Source organism: Setaria italica, chromosome VII (genome assembly GCF_000263155.2).
Source record: "Setaria italica strain Yugu1 chromosome VII, Setaria_italica_v2.0, whole genome shotgun sequence".
Classification (NCBI taxonomy): Eukaryota; Viridiplantae; Streptophyta; class Magnoliopsida; order Poales; family Poaceae; genus Setaria; species Setaria italica.
In genome coordinates, this window is record NC_028456.1 from 35920409 (window position 1) to 35939876 (window position 19468).

The 19468-nt window shown below is 45.3% G+C and overlaps 3 protein-coding genes and 1 pseudogene across 9 annotated transcripts; 3 read left to right on the forward strand and 1 right to left on the reverse strand.

Annotated features, from left to right (window-relative positions):
- The first annotated feature begins 205 nt into the window (after positions 1-205).
- On the forward strand, positions 206-7098 carry LOC101785049 (nuclear pore complex protein NUP98A). 7 transcript variants are annotated; one of them, XM_004977612.3, is made up of 13 exons: positions 206-307; positions 1018-1078; positions 1305-1461; positions 2025-2378; positions 2677-3177; positions 3406-3621; positions 4184-4701; positions 4812-4881; positions 4991-5051; positions 5426-5564; positions 5709-5822; positions 5917-6094; positions 6201-7098. In XM_004977612.3, exons 3-13 carry the CDS (start codon positions 1443-1445, stop codon positions 6791-6793), a joined length of 2763 nt encoding a protein of 920 aa, XP_004977669.1. In that variant the 5' UTR covers positions 206-307; positions 1018-1078; positions 1305-1442; the 3' UTR covers positions 6794-7098. The 7 variants fall into 7 exon arrangements, with proteins under 7 accessions (XP_004977669.1, XP_012703175.1, XP_004977670.1 ...); XM_012847721.2 differs by having other exon boundaries at positions 4824-4881; XM_004977613.3 differs by having other exon boundaries at positions 1347-1461.
- A 149-nt stretch (positions 7099-7247) lies between these two features.
- Positions 7248-8340, forward strand: LOC106804433 (annotated as a pseudogene).
- A 169-nt stretch (positions 8341-8509) lies between these two features.
- LOC101784655 lies at positions 8510-9655 on the forward strand. The gene is made up of 2 exons (XM_004977608.3): positions 8510-8740; positions 8840-9655. Exons 1-2 carry the CDS (start codon positions 8641-8643, stop codon positions 9526-9528), a joined length of 789 nt encoding a protein of 262 aa, XP_004977665.1. The 5' UTR covers positions 8510-8640; the 3' UTR covers positions 9529-9655.
- Positions 9656-9659: 4 nt separating this feature from the next.
- LOC101757792 (cathepsin B-like protease 2) lies at positions 9660-11396 on the reverse strand. The gene is made up of 6 exons (XM_022828586.1): positions 11319-11396; positions 11138-11239; positions 10476-10721; positions 10042-10155; positions 9915-9950; positions 9660-9840 (listed from the first exon to the last, which is right to left on the reverse strand). The coding sequence occupies exons 1-6, from the start codon at positions 11394-11396 to the stop codon at positions 9712-9714; spliced, it is 705 nt and encodes a 234-aa protein (XP_022684321.1). The 3' UTR covers positions 9660-9711.
- Between the last annotated feature and the right edge of the window lie 8072 nt (positions 11397-19468).

Here is a 19468-nt window from a genome sequence, read left to right on the forward strand (position 1 = left end):
GATTTGATAATGTGATGCAAAATTCGAAGAATCATTCCCCAACCTAATCAGCATCCTGTAACATCAAGCCGGCCGGATTCCCCAATAATGCTGGGTTATATTTGCTCACCATGTTCATACGATCTAGTTGGGCCGTGCAGTGGGCAAAGAGCCCAAGACCAATACGGCCCAACTTCCATAATCATCGTCCCAGCTCGGGCGTAGGGGTCAAGCAAGCCGTTCCTGACCCGACGGCAAATCACGACCGCCAAACCCAAGCCCCTTCTCCCCGGCGGCCTCCGGCCTCCGCTTCGCCGCGCTCCGGAAGGTAAGCGAGCTCGCTCCTCCTCTCCTTCCCGCGCCGCCTCGCCAGCTTCTTCGGTTCCCGTCTGCTGCGCGCGTAGATCCCGGTTCACGGGCGGTGGGGTGTCTCGGGTATTCGTTGGAAACCCTAGGGTTGTGTAGCACGAGGTCGTATCTCCCACTGCGTCTAGCCTCCCTGCGCGAAACCCTCGTCCACGGCCGCCGCCACGCATCACCCACGCCGCCGCCATGCCAATTCCGGCCTCCTCCACGACCGGTGGCGGCGGTCCAAGCTCTCCAAGAAGCAGGACGAATCATATGCGAACCCGGCGGCCGAGCTCTCCAAGAATACGGCAAGGCTTAGGTATGGCGGCCTTTCTCCCACCCTCCTCTAGTTTGATAGGCCCGATGGTTGGGACTCATGCTTAGGTTGAATTTTGTGTAGATCTGATAGGTTCTGCTGCTTAGATTGTGGTGTTCGTGCGATTTGTGGGGGATTCTAGGTCCTAGATCTGGGAATTGCAGTGGTGCTTTTGGGCTGTTCGTAGATGAGGCTGTTCTCATGATTTGCGTGTTCTGCTGCTGCTGCTGCTACTAAGCATGCATGCTTGCACTGCCACCTCAGATGAGCTCCTGCAACAATGAAAAGGAACATAGTTCTAGTCTTCTGGACTAGCACTAGCACTAGATGTACAAACTGTTAAACACCACTGAACATGAACATTTTTTCATCAGGTACAAATCGCTCAATTCCACATCAGGATCTCAGTCAAGGTGCTGCTGCATTCCTATAAAGGTATGTTTCTGCAACTAGCTAACTATGTTCCTGCACTGTACTCAACTGGTGTTATGAGCAATACCTTGCTTAGTTGCTAGGATAGTGTCATTCTTTTGGTTGTGAAGTTATGGTTCTCTAACCAAATTGAAGGAATGCTGCATTAAATTAGTTCTTGCTTTGGCATAATCTGAAATGTGCTATTATGTGTGATGACAGTTTGATTTTCCTCACTCTTCTTTGTTAGACACTACAAGTACCCTTGGTTGTTCTAACTTTCAAGAAATAGCCAGTTGTGCATATATAAACGAGAAGAGGGCACGCCGCCGCCGCCGCCTCCGGTGATCGAGGGGTGAGAAGAAGCATCATCAGCTCAGCAGCAGCCATGTTCGGCTCCACCAACCGTAAGCACCCCCGCCTTCCTCCCTCTCATCATCCCCTCCTATTCTCGTCGATTCCATCACATTGGTTGGATTCTGTCGGCTTGCTTTGCTCCTTCGCTTTTAAATCCTCTATATTCTCCTAGCATATGTACGTATTGCTTGCTCTATTGCGCATTCCACTCATCTCTGGTGGGTTGATGGATGCCTGCCCGCGCTAGGGTTTGGCTTGCTGCCCCGATTCCGATCAGGTAGTATCTTGGGTGGTTTGCAGTGCGTACTTGCAACGATCCATGTAAATTCCTAAGCTAATCCTTCCACTACTTCTACTTATACTGTGCTAAATATGGAACCGGATTTCGTCCACACCGGATTCTCCTTTTCCTTCTTTCTTCAGTGTATAAGCAAACAAATGGACCTTGCAAACAAGCCAATGCCTCAATGCTAGTCCTTTTTTTTGTTATTAATGTTAAAGCTTGCTCATACAATGCAATACCTTACATGTGGTTAGAGAGTATGTTTTTTGCAATGTTGTACCTCATGATTGTTTATCTTCTCATCTCTCATGTGTGCTATCTTCATTGCAGCATTTGGGCAGTCATCCACCAGCCCATTTGGACAGAACTCATTCGGAACCCAGCAGGGATTCGGCCAGGCTACACCTGCTGCTAACAACCCCTTTGCGCCAAAACCGTTTGGCAGCCCAACCACAGCTTTTGGGGCACAGACTGGAGGCTCGCCTTTTGGCACTGCATCCACTGGTGCCTTTGGCCAGCAGCAGTCCACTCCCACATTTGGCACTACATCCACTGGTGCCTTTGGTCAGCAGCAATCCACTCCCACGTTTGGCACCCCGTCCTCCTCTCCATTCGGGAGCACTCCGGCGTTCGGTGCATCGCCTGCCCCTGCCTTTGGTGCTACATCCTCTACCTTTGGCTCTGGTATGTATTATGCATTCGCTGATTGTCTCCATTCGTGCGGAGTCACCGTGCTTATTTTCCTACATTTTCAAAGCTATAAAGCCCTTACACTGGAAACATCACCTTCCATTATTGTGGTGTTTCCCATGCCTCGCAAGATTTCTTTATTTTGTTTCATTAGTTTCTGATACTGCATTCAACAATTTTTCTAGATAGCTATTCAAGCTAAATTATGTCAATTCATAGATATGTTATTCTTTAGATCAACAGTGCTGCATATATGATGTCTTTGTCACGCTTGGCTCTCCTCATGTTGTAGGATCTTTATTCGGACAAAAGCAAAGTTTTGGGGGTTTTGGATCATCACCTAGCCAGTCAAGTCCTTTTGGTAGCACGTTCCAGCAAACACAACCGACATTTGGCAGCAGCACTTTTGGCGCATCAACTACGCCGGCATTCGGTACCACAACTACGCCGGCATTTGGTGCAACCGCGCCAGCCTTTGGAACGAGTACACCAGCCTTTGGCACCGCAACTACCCCAGCATTTGGTTCGACATCAACATCAACATCTTTATTTGGTGCTTCTAGCACCCCGGCGTTTGGTTCATCTACTCCTGGTTTTGGAACTTCAGGGAGCACAGCATTTGGTGTGGGTGGTACTGCTCCAGGTTTTGGATCTTCGAGCACACCTTCATTCGGCACATCAACCAATGCATTCAGTTTTGGTTCTTCACCATCTTTTGCACAAACAGCAGTTTCCTCTGGTAGTTCTCCCTTTGGAACAACATCACCTTTTGGTGCGCAGACTCCAGCATTTGGTAGGTTTTCCCATTGGATATTCGTGTTGTTTCTTAGCTGTAATATATGATCAATCAATTGTTGTCTTTGATTCCATATGATGTAGCAATCGAGAATTTACTGATTATATGGTCTTTTATGACTTCAGCAGTCCTATTCGACTGCAGATCTTTCTTTTTCACTGTTTTTACTCTGGTCATGTCATCTTTTATCCTTCTTATCAATTGTTTGTCCACTTTGACTTTCAGGCTCACAGACAGCAGCAGCAGCTTTTGGGCAAGCACAATTTGGTAATCAAGCTGGAGGAACCAGAATAAAACCTTATGCTCAAACACCAGATGTTGACGGTGCTACCAGTGCTACTCAACCTGCTGCAAAACTTGATTCCATATCTGCGATGCCTGAATACAAAGACAAGAGTCATGAAGAATTGAGGTGGGAAGACTACCAGCGTGGAGACAAGGGTGAGGAATGATTTGAGAATTGAGGATTTTATTTGATTTGCAAACCTTCTTCTAAACCATATCTTTAATTCCATGTATTCTTTTAGGATGCTTGTTTTTGTATGAACTGTAGTAACCAAGTACTCCCTCCGTTTGGAATTAATGGAATTAATAAGCATATTAGGATTTTAAAAGTCAAACTTCATAAGTTTATTAGTCAAATTACGTGCATGCTTAGTGCATAGAAGTTATATGAATAAATTTCTATTTCAAAGATCTTTTACTATGACATTGATTTTGTTAATGATAAATTTTTAAGAGAATTTGATGGCCAAAGTATACCGGTAAAATACTTTTTAAAATCCTAATACACCTACTAAAAATGAATGGAGGCAGTAACCGTTTTGCCCTGGCTTATGCTACAGCTTGAAGCCTGAATAGAATCTACTAATGAAACATGCTTCTGTTCAGTACTCCATTTATTAATTGTTTCTTATATTGTTGCTAGATTTGTTTGGTCCATGACTCTATGTAACTTGTTCTTGTAAAATGTGTGTAACATTCTTAATATTTGGACTCGCAGGTGGACCAAACCCTTCTGGAACTCCAGCAGCGGCTCCTATCTTTCCATCATTAAGTACACAACAGAATGCTTTTGCTCCAACAAGCAATGTATTTAACCAGTCTACCCCAAGCGCAATTCCAACAAACAATCCATTTGCTCCTAAGCCTGTTTCAACTAGTGCTTCACCATTCAACTCGTTTAACAGTACAGTTGCAAGTTCGAGCCCATTCGCATCGTCCACTAGTACCACAATGTTCGGACAGACAGGTGTTTCCCCATTTCAAGCAAGTAGCTCACCATCTTTGTTTGCAAATACCACTCCTTTTGCTTCATCATCGTTGTTTGGCACATCAACTACGAATAATCCAAATCCATTCGGCACTGTCTCGTCATTGGCTAACACTCAATCGGCCCCACTATTTCAATCTGCCCCAACATTTGCACAACCGTCAAGTACACCAGCTTTCTCCTCTGGAAACCTATTTAGCACACCACCTGGCAGTCTGTTTGGCGGCGGACCTTCACTTTTTTCAACGGTGAGCATCTCTTGATTTTTTTCTTTTTCCATATAATTGACTATATAATTTTTTTTATCATATTTAGTTCTTTTTAATGTCTAACAAGTTCATTTTTGCTTCTTATCAAGCCAACATTTCAGACATCTGCACCTGTTCAAACGCCAAACACATTCTCCTTCCAACCTCCAACTCAACCAGGTCAGTATTTTGTATGCAAATTGTTCACTTCTGTTTATAATCCATATCTTCAAAAACTAATCTGGGCTTCTTAATTTTGCGGAAATGCATGCCTTCATGGATACTGCAGCTTCTACAGGTGGTTTCCCTGGTTTTTCCAACACTGCTAATCAGGCCCTCATTGGACAACAGTATGATCTTTTGCTACTTCTCAATGTGCATGATGTTCTTTTTCCTTTTTTTAATAACTTCGTCTTGATGGTTGAAAACACTTATTACATACAATAAGGGGAAGGAATTATGTTGCGATCAGTCTAATGTGGAGATGGATGGCGTAGGCAAAGAAGAAAAGTTCTTGAATGGTTCTTTGAGCAACTAGCTTATATGTGATTACTTGGAACTGCTATATTGTTATTTTATCTGTAGTCTAGGAACATGGTTTTAACTTGGACATAATTACCCTCAGAATTTGCAGATGAGTTTCTGCAACACAAATGACCGTTTTTCTCCTGACGTAATACATTATTTATTTTAACTCAGTGTATCCTGTTGCATTTTGAAACAGATCTCCTAGCCAGTCCAATATGGTCATGCAGCCTGCTCCTATTTCAAATCCATTTGGGACACTTCCAGCAATGCCTCAGATGTCCATTGGGAATGGCGGATCTTCTCCTTCAGTTCAATATGGAATATCAAGTCTGCCGGTTAGTCACCACCCCCCAGCTTTTATAATTGTTTTTGTAGAGCGGATGGAAGCTACAGTAGCAAGATGGTTGTTGTGCATTGGGAATGTTTGGTACTAAGGGTGCTATGAGTTTGTGTGATTGCAACATTTTGGTGGTTTGCAGGTTGCTGAGAAGCCTCTTCCGACTAGAACATTGTCCATGGCGGTTCCCAGGCATTTGTCACAGAGAAGGATAAAATTGCTGCCAAGAAAATATAATCCAATATCAGATGGCAAGGTAAAGATCTTTTATGTGATTTATTCATGGAGCTTGTGAATGCCATTAAGAACACATTGAGTGTGGTGCTGAGTTTCCTTTTTCACCCCTGTAGGTTCCATTCTTTGCTGACGATGAGGAATCTCCAGCAACACCAAAAGCGGATGCTTTTTTCATCCCTAGAGAGAACCCGAGGAATCTGATAATCCGTCCAATTGAGCAGTGGCCTTCGCGGAGTGCAATTAACAGGCAATCGGTTCCAAAGGATTCAACTGATTTGGACAAATATGAAGGTAAATTGCGTCATTACCATACTAGATTTTTTTATTCTGTATTAGATTTGTCCCTAGCAAGGGCAAATTTCAGGACATATTCAGCTGATTTGGTAAACTTGTGCAGATACGTCCACTGAAAGTGGGCGTGATAAGACTGTCAAGTCACCAAGGAGCAGTCCTCTGGTGGAAAATGGCCAGCAGCATGAACCCAGTCATCATGGGAATGGGAAGGGTACTTCAGTTGAGAGGCTGTTGCCTAAGCTCCCGCAGGAAGATTACTTCACGGAGCCTAGTCTGGAGGAGCTTGCTGCCAAAGAACGTGGTGAGCCAGGCTACTGCAGTCGGGTGAAAGACTTTGTTGTGGGGCGCCATGGCTATGGCAGCATCAAGTTCCTGGGGGAGACGGACGTGAGGGGCCTGGATCTGGAGTCAATCGTGGAGTTCAACAACCGGGAGGTGATCGTGTACAAGGACGACAGCAAGAAGCCCCCGGTGGGTGAGGGACTGAACAAGGCTGCGGAGGTGACTCTTCTGAACATCAAGTGCATGAACAAGAAGACCGGGGATCAGTACCGAGAGGGCCCGCGGGTGGAGAGGTACAGGGACATGCTGATGATGAAGGCAGAGGAGCAGGGCGCGGAGTTCGTGTCCTTTGACGCAGCCAAGGGAGAGTGGAAGTTCAGGGTGAAGCACTTCAGCACCTACGGGCTCTGGTGAAATCCTTCCTCCTGATGCTTTGGATAGATGGATGATGAAATGGTTTTTCTGGTTACTAGTTTTGTAACGTTTGGAGGTGCAGGAGCAAACTTGCACGCTTTGCATGGGTTTTGTTATGCTTGTTTTGTTCATGTTGTCGGTGCTGTAAAATGCTTGTTTTGTTCATGTCAAATTATTCAGCAGGCTTCTTATTATGTCTGTCTGTCTGTCTGTCTGTCGATCAATTACACAGCCTTGTTATTCAGTATGATGTGCTACATTATATCAATTCATGTTGGATTCACAACAACATGAGTTGCCATCAAGGCTAGTTTACCAATTTCATCAGCTATAAAAATACAAATCAAACTACAGCTGTTCCAAAGGAGCCGCCGTCCATATTCTTTCTCGATGGCATTCTAGCAACATCCTCGTATGATCTTCAAGTAGCCATCCTGCAAAGCATTACCGATTGCTCATCATTTGACAATGCGCATAATAATATGGTGATCCAACAGCATACCCAGTAATCTTCTCCAGCATCACTGGTTCCCCATCCAATCAACTTGACGGCATGGCCACCCATAATGCCACCGGTAATGTGCTTGTATACTCCAGATTTGTAGTGGGCAAAGTCCTGAGATTGTTCGCTCAATCGGTTCCAAAGGATTCAACTGATTTGGACAAATATGAAGGTAAACCGCGTTATTACCATACTAGATTTTTTTTTATTCTGTATTAGATTTGTCCTTGCTTGGGACTGAAAGGCTATTGTTGTTGTTGTTGTTGTTGTATTAGATTTGTCCTTAGCAAGGGCAAATTTCAGGACATATTCAGCTGAACTTGTGCAGATACATCCACTGAAAGTGGGTGTGATAAGACTGTCAAGTCACCAAGCAGCAGTCCTCTGGTGGAAAATGGCCAGCAGCATGAACCCAGTCATCATGGGAATGGGAAGGGTACTTCAGTTGAGAGGCTGTTGCCTAAGCTCCTGCAGGAAGATTACTTCATGGAGCCTAGTCTGGAGGAGTTTGCTGCCAAAGAATGTGGTGAGCCAGGCTACTGCAGTCGGGTGAAAGACTTTGTTGTGGGGCGCCATGGCTATGGCAGCATCAAGTTCCTGGGGGAGACGGACGTGAGGGGCCTGGATCTGGAGTCAATCGTGGAGTTCAACAACCGGGAGGTGATCGTGTACAAGGACGACAGCAAGAAGCCCCCGGTGGGTGAGGGACTGAACAAGGCTGCGGAGGTGACTCTTCTGAACATCAAGTGCATGAACAAGAAGACCGGGGATCAGTACCGAGAGGGCCCGCAGGTGGAGAGGTACAGGGACATGCTGATGATTAAGGCGCAGGAGCAGGGCGCGGAGTTCGTGTCCTTTGCGCAGCCAAGGGAGAGTGGAAGTTCAGGGTGAAATCCTCCTGATGCTTTGTAACGTTTGGAGGTGTAGGAACAAGCTTGCACGCTGTGCATGGGGTTTTGTTATGCTTTTTTTTTTGTTCATGCTGTCGGTGCTGTAGAATGCTTGTCAATTACCCTGATGAAAAAAAGAGAGTGCTGCCAATACCCCCTAAAAAGGAAAAAACGCTGTCAATTTTTTTTACATGAATTCAAAAACGAATGCAAAGTAATCTTGAGTTGGAATAGCGAGGGAAAACCAAACTTGAGGGGCCCTTCCTTGGGGGTGGGTCTTGGCCGGGTTGACCCCTTTCCCTGTACCTTGCTTGGCATCCATCATTGATTCCGCCTTCGCCGCTAAGCAAGAGCACGCAAGCGATTGCTTTCTTTGGGTTGCATTCAGATTCAGATTGCTTTCTTTGGCCAGTCACAATCAGATTGCTTGCATTCAGATTCAGCTCAGAGTTTCGATGGCGGCGGGGTTGCTGTCCAACCGCGTGGATCGGGAGGACCTCGCCGCCGGGGATCACATCTACTCATGGCGGGCCGCCTACCTCTACGCCCACCACGGTAATCATGCCTGCCTCCTTTCCTTCCAATCGCCTCTGCTGCTGCTGCTGCTTGAGGGATCTGATGGTGTTCCGGCGGCCAATCCTCCTCCACCACCAGGGATCTATGTTGGGGACGAGATGGTCATCCATTTCACCAGAGCTGCCGGCCACGAGATTGGCACGGGCACCTTCTTGGATTCCTTCCTCTTCAGCTCCTCCACCTCGTCGGCGGCGGCGGCGGCAGGGGGCCAGTGCCAGCGATGTGGCCACCTGGTCAGGCCTGACGACGGAGTCGTCATGTCCTGCCTCGACTGCTTCTTGCACGGCGGCGGCCTCTACCTCTTCCACTACGCCGTCTCGCCGGCCTTGTTCCTCGCCAAGGCGCGCGGGGGGACCTGCACCCTGGCCGCCTCCGACCCCGGCCACGTCGTCGTCCACCGCGCCCGCTACCTCCTCGACAAGGGCTTCGGCGCCTACTCCCTCTTCAAGAACAACTGCGAGGACTTCGCCATCTACTGCAAGACGGGGCTGCTCGTCGAAACCGCCTTCAGCGTTGGCCGCAGCGGCCAGCTCGCATCCCTCACCGCCGCCTTCAGCGCCGTCGCCTCGTCGCCGCTGCGCTTCCTCACCACCAGCGCCCCCGGCCTCGCCATTGTCACCACCGGCATGTACTGCGCCGGCCGGTATGTCTCGGACATGGGCGTTCGCCGGGATGTGGTCAAGGTCCCTGTCCAGACACTCGTTGCGCAGGCCACTCCTGCTGCAACGGAGGAGGCAGCCTGCTCGCTGACAAACCATCCACTGTAATGTCAAATTATTCAGCAGGCTTCTTATTATGTCTGTCTGTCTGTCTGTCTGTCGATCAATTACACAGCCTTGTTATTCAGTATGATGTGCTACATTATTATATCAATTCATGTTGGATTCACAACAACATATGAGTTGCCATCAAGGCTGGTTTACCAATTTCATCAGCTGTAAAAATACAAATCAAACTACAGCTGTTCCAGAGGAGCCGCCGTAGTTTCTAACCATGTTCTTTGTCGATGGCATTCCAGCAACAACATCCTCTTCGATGCCGCATTCGTTCACGCCTCGTATGATCTTGAAGTAGCCATCCTGCAAAGCATTACCGATTGCTCAACACATGATACTGCATTTCAAAGAGTCATTTTGATAAGCCAGAAACTTACATCACCCCAGCCTCTGTTCCACTGATTTGCAAGAAGCTGAAAAGCAGAGAGGATGAAACAAAACAACTTAGGGGCTGGCCTCATCGTTTGACAATGCGCATAATAATATGGTGATCCAACAGCATACCCAGTAATCTTCTCCAGCATCACTGGTTCCCCATCCAATCAACTTGACGGCATGGCCACCCATAATGCCACCGGTAATGTGCTTGTATACTCCAGATTTGTAGTGGGCAAAGTCCTGAGAGATTTTTGCATTGTCAAATCCGAAAAACAGAAGTGAATCTGAAAATGATATATTTTCAAAGACTAAAAATGATCTCAAATCACAGTACTGTCTATACTTGATTCGTTTGTTTGGTTTGTACTCTTTCCATGGCTCTGCTTTTGTCCTGTTCTTCCTCAGCTTTTATTTAGACAGCCTTTCTAAGATTTAGTATTTTTGTGTTTGTCCTTTCAAAGTAATATACCCCATAGTCCTTGGTAACTACTGCTAAACAAAATTTGTTGAGAACATCAGTACAATGCACGGAAAACTTGAGACAAGAAACTGGACATTACCTCATAAACTGTGAAAGCAACTTCTACGGGGCTATTTATGTAGACCTCTGGCATTATGTCATCTGGATCAGAATTTATGCTGTACACATTGACACTGAAATGCTTCTTTTCATCCCAAACTTGGTTCTGCACCTTGCATTTCTTTTCACATACTGGTGTAGGATAAGCAGGTTCGCATCCAGGATGATTGCAACCGACCTGATCGAAATATGGATCGCACTGCAAAAGAGTATAACTGTCGGTCTTCTCTGTGTATAACAGGAAAGTTTCGTGATCATTCATCCATTTCATACTGTGTGCTATACTATCAATACAAAAATGAAATCATTATGTTTTTGAACTCAAACGGAGTGACTGTCCTGGACTCAACAAAGAAATATGCTGTGTCTCTACCATGTTGGGAAATTTTTAGACTTAAGCATGGACAACGGATGATTACAATCTGCTTATATTTCTACTGCCTTGCTTTCCTGGGAGGAAAAAAGGTTATCGCAGTTCAAACTTACGCTATAAAATTTTAGCATGGTTTAGTCAAAGATTGCATTAGTAATTGATGTACCATCCACAGAAATTTCTTCAAAGAACTAGCTAGGATTACTGATGGAGCATGCAGAGGCAGTCAAGTTGTAGAGAGTAGGCTAATACCTCGTCTGTGCTGTGACAACACCATTTTGAACAAAGTAGCGCCATGCCATGATAGGATAGCCTCCATTACAACCATCACCGCAGCATGCCAGTAGGTCATTAACTGACAATGAAATGTTCTGCAAGGAAAAGAAACAATAGCTTATTCATGCAGGAAAAGGACCAATAATGCTACCCATCTCGGTTATATTTGCTCACCATGTTCATATGAATGCAAAAACGATCCTGGAGGCAACCAAATGCCACAATGACCCTGTCATCGTCTCCATATGGCATTTAACAATGTAAGTTATTGTGATGAACTTACTTGATCTGTTCATGAAGAACAGTGTCATACAGGATTGGTAAATTAATAAAGACGAAATGAGGTGTGTACTTGGCCTGTGAACAGCCCCGGCCCCCGGTGGTTATTTCGAGACTCGCGGCTCCCTGCCTGTGCGTACTTGCGCATGCATGCAGACAACGGATGACACGTCCGTACGTCCACGTGGACCAGGACCAGGACAAATTAAAATTAATCAGCACCACATTAAATTTGTCTCTTCAAAAAACAGCACTATAAACGTCCGAGAAACAATTTTGACTAAATATAATATTAATATTTATAATACATAATTAATATCATTGGATAGATATTTGAATCTAGTTTTTTAATAAATTTATTTAAAGATAGAAATGTTGCACGCATTTTCTATAAGTCAAAGTTATAGACACGCAAATCGTGGCGACAAACATTTAGGGACAGAAGGAGTATACATTAATGAAAAAAATCAATACCATCAGAATATCACAAAAAGGTATCAATAAACCTATTTCATGAGATTGTACACTAGTATAGAATAACTGAGCAAGCAATCACTGGCGGGGTCTAAACCTGGCATCATTGTGGGAATTGTGTCGATAGAGGGCAATCGATGGTGATGGGACTCATTGTTGTTTACGGACCTAACATTGACATATGAGATAATTAGCGTACAATAGATGTATACACTATACAATCTGATCAAATTATTTGGTTCTCTAACTGATAATATCTCTACACCTGTCTCAAATAACCATGTTGTGTATTCAATACAGCTTAGCTAAAACATTGTTGATGTATAGTTGTTCGAAAGATGAAGTGTTCTAAGCTAGAGAACCATCATCTGCGCCGAAGTGTTTTAGGAGTTCTGACAATAACCTCACGTGGCCTTTGAGATAAGGTACTATTGATGTGTATATCCAGGTCCATTTGCAGTCACAATCATCATTTTTTGTGCATAAGAAACTAACTTGACACTGGACCCTTACCGAATTCTACTCTCTGTGTCTGTGTTCATGCATGGTTTTGTTTGATCTTACCTTTCTTTTCTCACAAATTTAGTTGACAACCAAATTAGTCCTTCAACAAAACATTACTTCAAATACCATTTTTCCAACAATAATTGTCCCCAGTTGTTCGTCTGTTAGAGGACTCTGAAAACTAATAGGAGCAAATGTATTTTTGGTGTCCAGTGTATGTAGTCGCTGGCCTGATATGTCATTGTTTTTTACTGCAGTGACATTCCAACCTTAATTATCTCGCCTCTAGTTTCTGTTAATACTGAATTTTTTGGGGCTTGCACTCATGAGCAGTCTGCCTTTGATGTTTCTATTTTACGAGTCTACTATTAATTCGATGTGCAAGTGTATGCTACTATCAATTCATTATGGAAGATTCACGATTTATATCAGTAATATTTGTTGCAATATCTCTTAACAGATATGAAGGCTGAGCTGCTGCATTACCCACCCTTCCATCAAGAGAACCAGGCGCACAAGATACCGACAAATTTCTTTAATTCTGCCTTGAAGGAGTCTCATTTTAAAAAGTTGTGATCAGCAAGGTCACTTTAGAAGGTTGTGATCAGCATCTTACGATGGTGCTACTCATGACCAACACCGTCATGTTGTGGTTTGGATAATGAATTTTTATAGTTGACAGTAATTTGTTGAGTACTTGATCTTGCTGAAAATTTGTCCTAATTATAAGTTTAACTGATTCAAATAGCAGATTTGTGTCGATCAAAAGGAAAGTCTGTTTTCATTATCATGGATCAGTTGAAGCGACTATAGAAAGTATATAGTTTCACCAATCTTTGGCAAAAAGAAGATAATAAATAATCTTAATCACAAAACAAGAAGACTTAAAAAAACCTTAAACTAAGTTAAACAGAAGGTCAATCTTGCCTTTTGATATTTGCAAATCCTGTTCGCGTGAAAAAATAAAGAAAACAGTTGCCAAACTATTTGTGTTAAAAAAAGCAAGAAAAAACAGGGAAAATAAAAAAATAGAGACAAAAAAATCAGTTACAAATCCTGTTTGCGTGAAAAAAGGAGAAAAAACAGAGAAAAAATCAGTTACAAGATCCAGCTGATGGGAGGCGTCTAGGAATAGGAAAGCACCAAGCAAGTGCCACAGCCACACTCTAGCGAACCTGTCGATCTGAGCCTCATCAGCCTATGGGTCCAAGTAATCAAAGCACTCTGTGATCCACGACGATGAAACACCGGAACTTTTCCTGAAATTCACCAAAGAAAAGCAATGCAAGTATTAAATAGGCTTGAATTGCTCACTTATTTTTCTTGGAAACCTCGTCGTCCGGTGGAAGAAAGCCAGTGATCGTTGTCAACTATACCTGTCACTGGAAGTCCCCCCAACCGAAGGCCAAAGATAGCCTTCACGTCCTGCATATCTCGCCGCAAGATAGGTGGAACGTGTGGGTCTCACCTGCTATAAGAATAGACCTTTACGTACAATGAATGAAGGCACTCGCACCTGTCTACAGCTGCTGCTGGGTCAAGGGGCGGAAGACCATATTTGACAACACGGACAAGCTCAAGGAAGTATGTACGGCGCGTAATGCTCGTCCCACTGGTGTGCGTGCAGGGCCTCAAAGGTGGCAAGCTAAGGGCACCTCTGCGTCGGTGTCAGTCAACAAGTGTGCTCGGTGCGGGTCGTCGTACTCTACCTCAAGGATACAACTGGTGCTGCGTGGGAGGGCCGGGGGCCATCCTGTTACAAATTGATAAACAAAAGGTTAGAGTATTCAAATTAACATTATGTAGCATTGCAAAATTTAAACTACTTGTTAACAATATATAGGAACACAATATGAAAGCAAATGTATATATTCAAAGTAACATTAACAGACATATTAACACAACTTCACTAGGAAAATAAGCAACTTCTATGTATGGACCTGCTGCCCTCGTCTTCTATGTCTGCTAGCCTTGTGACCAGGTTCTTTGCAAATGGAGCAAAGACTCGTTGAAGTCTCCCCCTCCGTACATGTCTTCGCCGTATCCTCTCATAACGTCTATGTCCCCCTTGAGTCGCTTCTTCCTCCTCCTACCCTTCACTACCTTCATTTGGTCTGGATGCGGCAAGTAGTCATAACCATGATAAGAGGGCCACTGTGTCAGGTCAAGGTAAGGCTCGAACCTCTTCTCCCATATACTAAGGGTGACATGTATGGCAGAGCCTCAAAGTCATATCCGCGGACCCTACAGACGGTGATCATATGAGAGTAAGGGGCATGCATATATGATCTGAGGGACATTGCAACTGCACTCTACTTTCTCAAGATCAACTCGGTAGTTCCGTCCACCATAAGATTTGCCGCCCAATCTTGTGCCACCCTTCCCCCGCACACTAAAGACATGCCGGCGAGGTCCATATGGCTTGGCGGTATGCTACTTGGCCAATTCCTCGACCTCCTTCAAATGTTCTGTTTCGGCCTTTCCAAATCGGCCATGCTCAGCTAGATTCCTCTGCGCAAATTTCCATCTCTTGACAAAATATTTGTTGCACTTTTAAAATGAGAACTCAACAATTCCAGACACAGGCAATGACCGAACTCCGGTGAACACACGGTTCAAAGACTCTGACAAGTTGGTGGTCATGATGCCGTACCTGAATCCACCCTCATCATATGCTAACGCCCACTTAGCCTTATGTTCCATCTGCGCCTCAAACCATGCCTTGCCAGCTTCATTAACCATCTTGTCTAGTTCTCTCTTTATCTCCTTGAATTGGTGCTCTATATGTACACAACATAGAGCCTTTACCTTGTCGCAAACCTCCTTCTTCCTCTGACGCTGCCAGAAATTAGCGGCAAAATGTCGCATGCACCATCTGTGCACTATAGGCGGGGGGAACCCATCGATATGTTCATCTACAGCATTAAGAATCCCAGGGTGATGGTCCGAGATCAAACATACAGTGCGAGATGGGCCAAGCACTTGAACACATAGAAGCCGCATGAACCATGACCATGATTCATTGTTCTCTCCCTCTGCCAAAGCAAAAGCCATGGGTACTATCTGGTCCTCCGGATCAACAACAGCAGCCATCATCAATGTACCCCTATACTTTCCAGTTAGGAAAGTGCCATCAACAAGTACAATTGGCTGACAAAACTGGAATGCATGTTGTGTCTGCGCGAACGACCAGAACACATGATACAGGACATGACTCAACGAGTCCCGGAAATACATCCCTCTGGTGTCTACAAACCATTTCAAGCCAGGGTCGTAGTAATGCATTGCACATAATATACGGGGAACCCTGTTGTATGCTTCCTCCCAGCTATCCCAACGAATAGCCAGGGCAACTTGCTTAGCACGCCAAGCCTTTCCGTACTTCACATCATACTTAACGAATCCGGATATGGACAGTTGTAGCGAAGACACTGAAATGTCGTTATTCTCATCAACGAGCCCCAATATACGACGTGCAAGGTAATGTGCAGTGGGCTGCTGATGATTTTCCTTCCCCTTATTTGATAGGCAAGTGTGGGGTTGGACCACTTTACTTATCCTCCACTTGCCATCACTCTGTCTCTTTCATGCATTTAACCTCCACATACAACCATTTTTTCATATCACATGGTACCTTAACCCTTGGTCTGAATGAGTGACGGTGTACAGCCTATGGTGATACACAACATAGTCCTGAAGGAACAGCTTCATCTCTGACATTGTATTGAATATCATCCCCTTGCTAAGGATTTCATTCTCATGGCCACACAATGATTTCCTACACATCTACACACCAGTGTCGCAGACTACCATATCCTTCATGCTCGCATCCCTATAGTTCGGAACGCCACTGAAAGGTATGTTCATCTCCCTCAGTTGGATAAGCTTTGTCTCTATGTAAGGTGGTGGTGGAACGTACTGTTGTGCTTGGCTAATTCTTCCCCATGAATCATAGGGGGTACTACCCTCTGCCAAATCTGTGACTAGCCTACCCTGAGCCGGCATAGCATGAAGTACCTCAGCTGGTAATGGTAATGCCATAGCATGAACCGGTACTGGCATGGCATGAACCGGTTGTGGCATACCATCCGTACCTCCTTCGTCATCATCAGATTCCTCTGAATCACTGGCAACTACATCACCGATCCTGTCCTCCTCCTCCTGCTCCTCCTCTTCCTGTTCGAACTTGTTCACATCGAAGTCATTATTTATACATCCTACTGGGGTTGAATGAAGCTGCTCCTATGTCAACTGATCCTCCAAATCCATGTTACCCTGAGTTGGTTGCCCTTCTACCCACAAATCTTGTTCATTGCCTCCAAAACCGTCATTGGACGGCCCTTAATGATCACCATGCATCCTGTACCCATTCTCCACCACCACCTCAGGCATGGGCACATTGAAACCTTGGAGCACCCTATTGTAGCGGGACTAGTGAGCAGGGTCGCGCAAGGGCATCAGCACATAGTGTGCCCTAGTCTTCCCACTATCAAACCTCCCTTTCAGTGTGAAATCACCGCCAAACTTTGCATTCAAACGGACACAAACGTCATTGAAGCTAGGAGGTTCATCAAACCATTCCAATTCTTCTTCCATATCCTGAAACGTACCATCTTCTTTCCTAACACTTCCTCCATAAAAAACTCGAACACAACAATCCATCTACAAAAGCATTTGACGAAACTTTATCAAGTCATCCAAATCATCGTATCATGCACTACTAAGCATCGGCACTTGAAAACTAGTATCTCTACTGATAACCTTTAGTACTATAAACTAACTAAATAATAAATACCTAATCAATCCCTAAACCCAAAGTCCTAACTAACAGTAACCTAAACCCTAACTACCTAACCAAACCTTAACTATACTACAACACACAACCTAAACCCTAAAAACTACCTACCTAAATAAACAAATTCACTAACCTAACTATACTAAATCACTAACCCTAACTAAAATAACATTCATAATAATAAGAAATCGAGAGAGGGAGCTACCTTGATATGAGCGGGGACCTTTTGGGGTCACCCAAGCTGAAGGAGATGGCCGCTGGAGGCCTCGCCGGGCGGCGGCGATTGGCGGTCGGCTGCCAGGCGGCGGCAGCGCTGGGCGGAGCCAATGGCGGTGGTGCAGGCGGTGGCGGCGTGCGCTGGGGTCGAGGGCGAGGGCAGGCGCAGTGGGGACGTCGCGGGCTTTTACTGGACCTTACCGCGCCACGACCACGCCACATCATCCTCCCGCCGCGCCACCATGCATGGCACGGCACAGGCATTTCGCCGCGCCATGGCAATAGATGCGGCCAAAAGTGTTAGTTTTGGGGGGAAAAAAATAAAACAATGTTAGATTTAAAATTAGTTTACAAAAAGTGTTAAAAAAAATTGTAGCTCCTTCCTAAGCTCAGTAATAAAACTTTCTTTTTCCTAAGACGGTGCATTCAAATATTTAGGCTTTGCTTAGATGCACATGTATTCATTTCAATCCATATGTGTTGAAATGAATTGGAGTGGAATTAAACTAAGTTCTATTCCATTTCACTCCAACACATGTGAATTGAAGTAGATACACATGTATCCAAACAAGGCTTTATGAGGTTCCATGAAATCGGGCGAACCAGAGTAAATAAATACAGTAACTCATAGACAAATAACATGAAGAGACAAGAGTGTACAGTATACCCATGTGAACTGAACAATATGCTTCTTGCTCAAGCTGATGTTCCATTACCAGTGGTACGTCCTATGTCTTTCATGCCTCTGCTGTTCTAATACAATGGTGGAAGATAAAACTTGACATGCAGGGGTTAAGACTGCCCCATAACATTCCAAATAAGAAGAAGACCTTCTCACCAGACCGAGAAAACCTCCGAACCCCCACCCCACCCTTACACGGTGTGTTTGTGTTGCCTAAGTGAGAATTGGGCTGGTGTCCCACAGTGCTTTGGAAATGGGACGGATGAGGGAATTTTTAACCTCAACCTGAGATTCGCTCCCACAGAGAGTTGAACCCAGGATCTGAGGAGTGCTGCTAGGTACTCTGACCAGCTGGAACAGTGTAACCAATACCAAATTTTTTAGTATAGCATTTCATGATGGATATCTACAATGTTGTTACCTGGTTCAAATCGATGGGTAGGTACCAATTGCCAGCCGGTCACTGACAGGAACCTGTGCGAAACCATTCCAAAATATACTTTGAACACACATATGAAAATTCTATTCATAAAGATGGCCATTTTAAATCTATACCTAATATTAAAGAGATGATGTTTCTTCCAACCGTCGTGGTTGTTTTGCAAAAAAGAACTCCTCAACTTTCCTAGAATCAACCCGCGATCCATGGAACAGGGCTCGATAATTTTGTAAAAAAATCCCTCCGTATATCCACCCACCCTATCCGCCCGGCTTACCCGTGGGCATACACGGATGAGGAGCGAGAAATTGCGGCGGGTGAAGCGGCCAGCCCAACAATTGAGCACGTCGTCGACGGTTCGTGCGTCGGCGTGGGGCAACGCGAGCACGCGCGGTGGCCTCCAACACCTTCCAGTCTCACTGCCACTGGGTGCCCTCCACATGGAGGTGGTGCCGCCCGGGGAGCGACGAGGCGCCGACGCCGTCCATCTCGACGCGGGCCCTGCGGCGGCTGCAGTCGAGGTCGACGGACACGATGGGCCGCCGCTCTGCCCACGGCGGCGGGCCGGGCGCGCGGGGCGGGGGCCGTTGAGGCGGCGCGCGGACGACGCCAGCCCTCTCAGCATCGCGGTGCAACAAAGCGCAAAGCCCAGCCCGTTTAGTGTCGAGGCCCGCAGCCCACCACCAGTGATCTAGGGGGTGTTTGGGAACACCAGGCTAAACTTTAGCACCTGTCACATTGGATGTTTGGATACTAATTAGGAGTATTAAACATAGTCTAATTATAAAACTAATTGCACAGATGGAGTCTAATTCGCGAGACGAATCTATTAAATGTAATTAGTCCATGATTTGACAATATGGTGCTACAGTAACCATTTGCTAATGATGAATTAATTAGCTTTAATAGATTCGTCTCACGAATTAGATTCCATC

Excerpts from the sequence above, each read along its gene's own strand:
- LOC101785049 (XM_004977612.3), top strand. Across the intron at positions 4,702-4,811 it reads GACCTTCACTTTTTTCAACG|CCAACATTTCAGACATCTGC; the intron begins GTGAGCATCTCT and ends CTTCTTATCAAG. Across the intron at positions 5,823-5,916 it reads ATCCAATATCAGATGGCAAG|GTTCCATTCTTTGCTGACGA; the intron begins GTAAAGATCTTT and ends TCACCCCTGTAG.
- LOC101784655 (XM_004977608.3), top strand. The coding sequence starts at position 8,641 with ATGGCGGCGGGGTTGCTGTCCAACCGCGTGGATCGGGAGGACCTCGCC. Across the intron at positions 8,741-8,839 it reads CTACCTCTACGCCCACCACG|GGATCTATGTTGGGGACGAG; the intron begins GTAATCATGCCT and ends CTCCACCACCAG.
- LOC101757792 (XM_022828586.1), bottom strand. The coding sequence starts at position 11,396 with ATGCCATATGGAGACGATGACAGGGTCATTGTGGCATTTGGTTGCCTC. Across the intron at positions 11,240-11,318 it reads TTTGCATTCATATGAACATG|AACATTTCATTGTCAGTTAA; the intron begins GTGAGCAAATAT and ends TTTTCCTTGCAG. Across the intron at positions 9,951-10,041 it reads ATGCTGGAGAAGATTACTGG|CTTCTTGCAAATCAGTGGAA; the intron begins GTATGCTGTTGG and ends TCTGCTTTTCAG.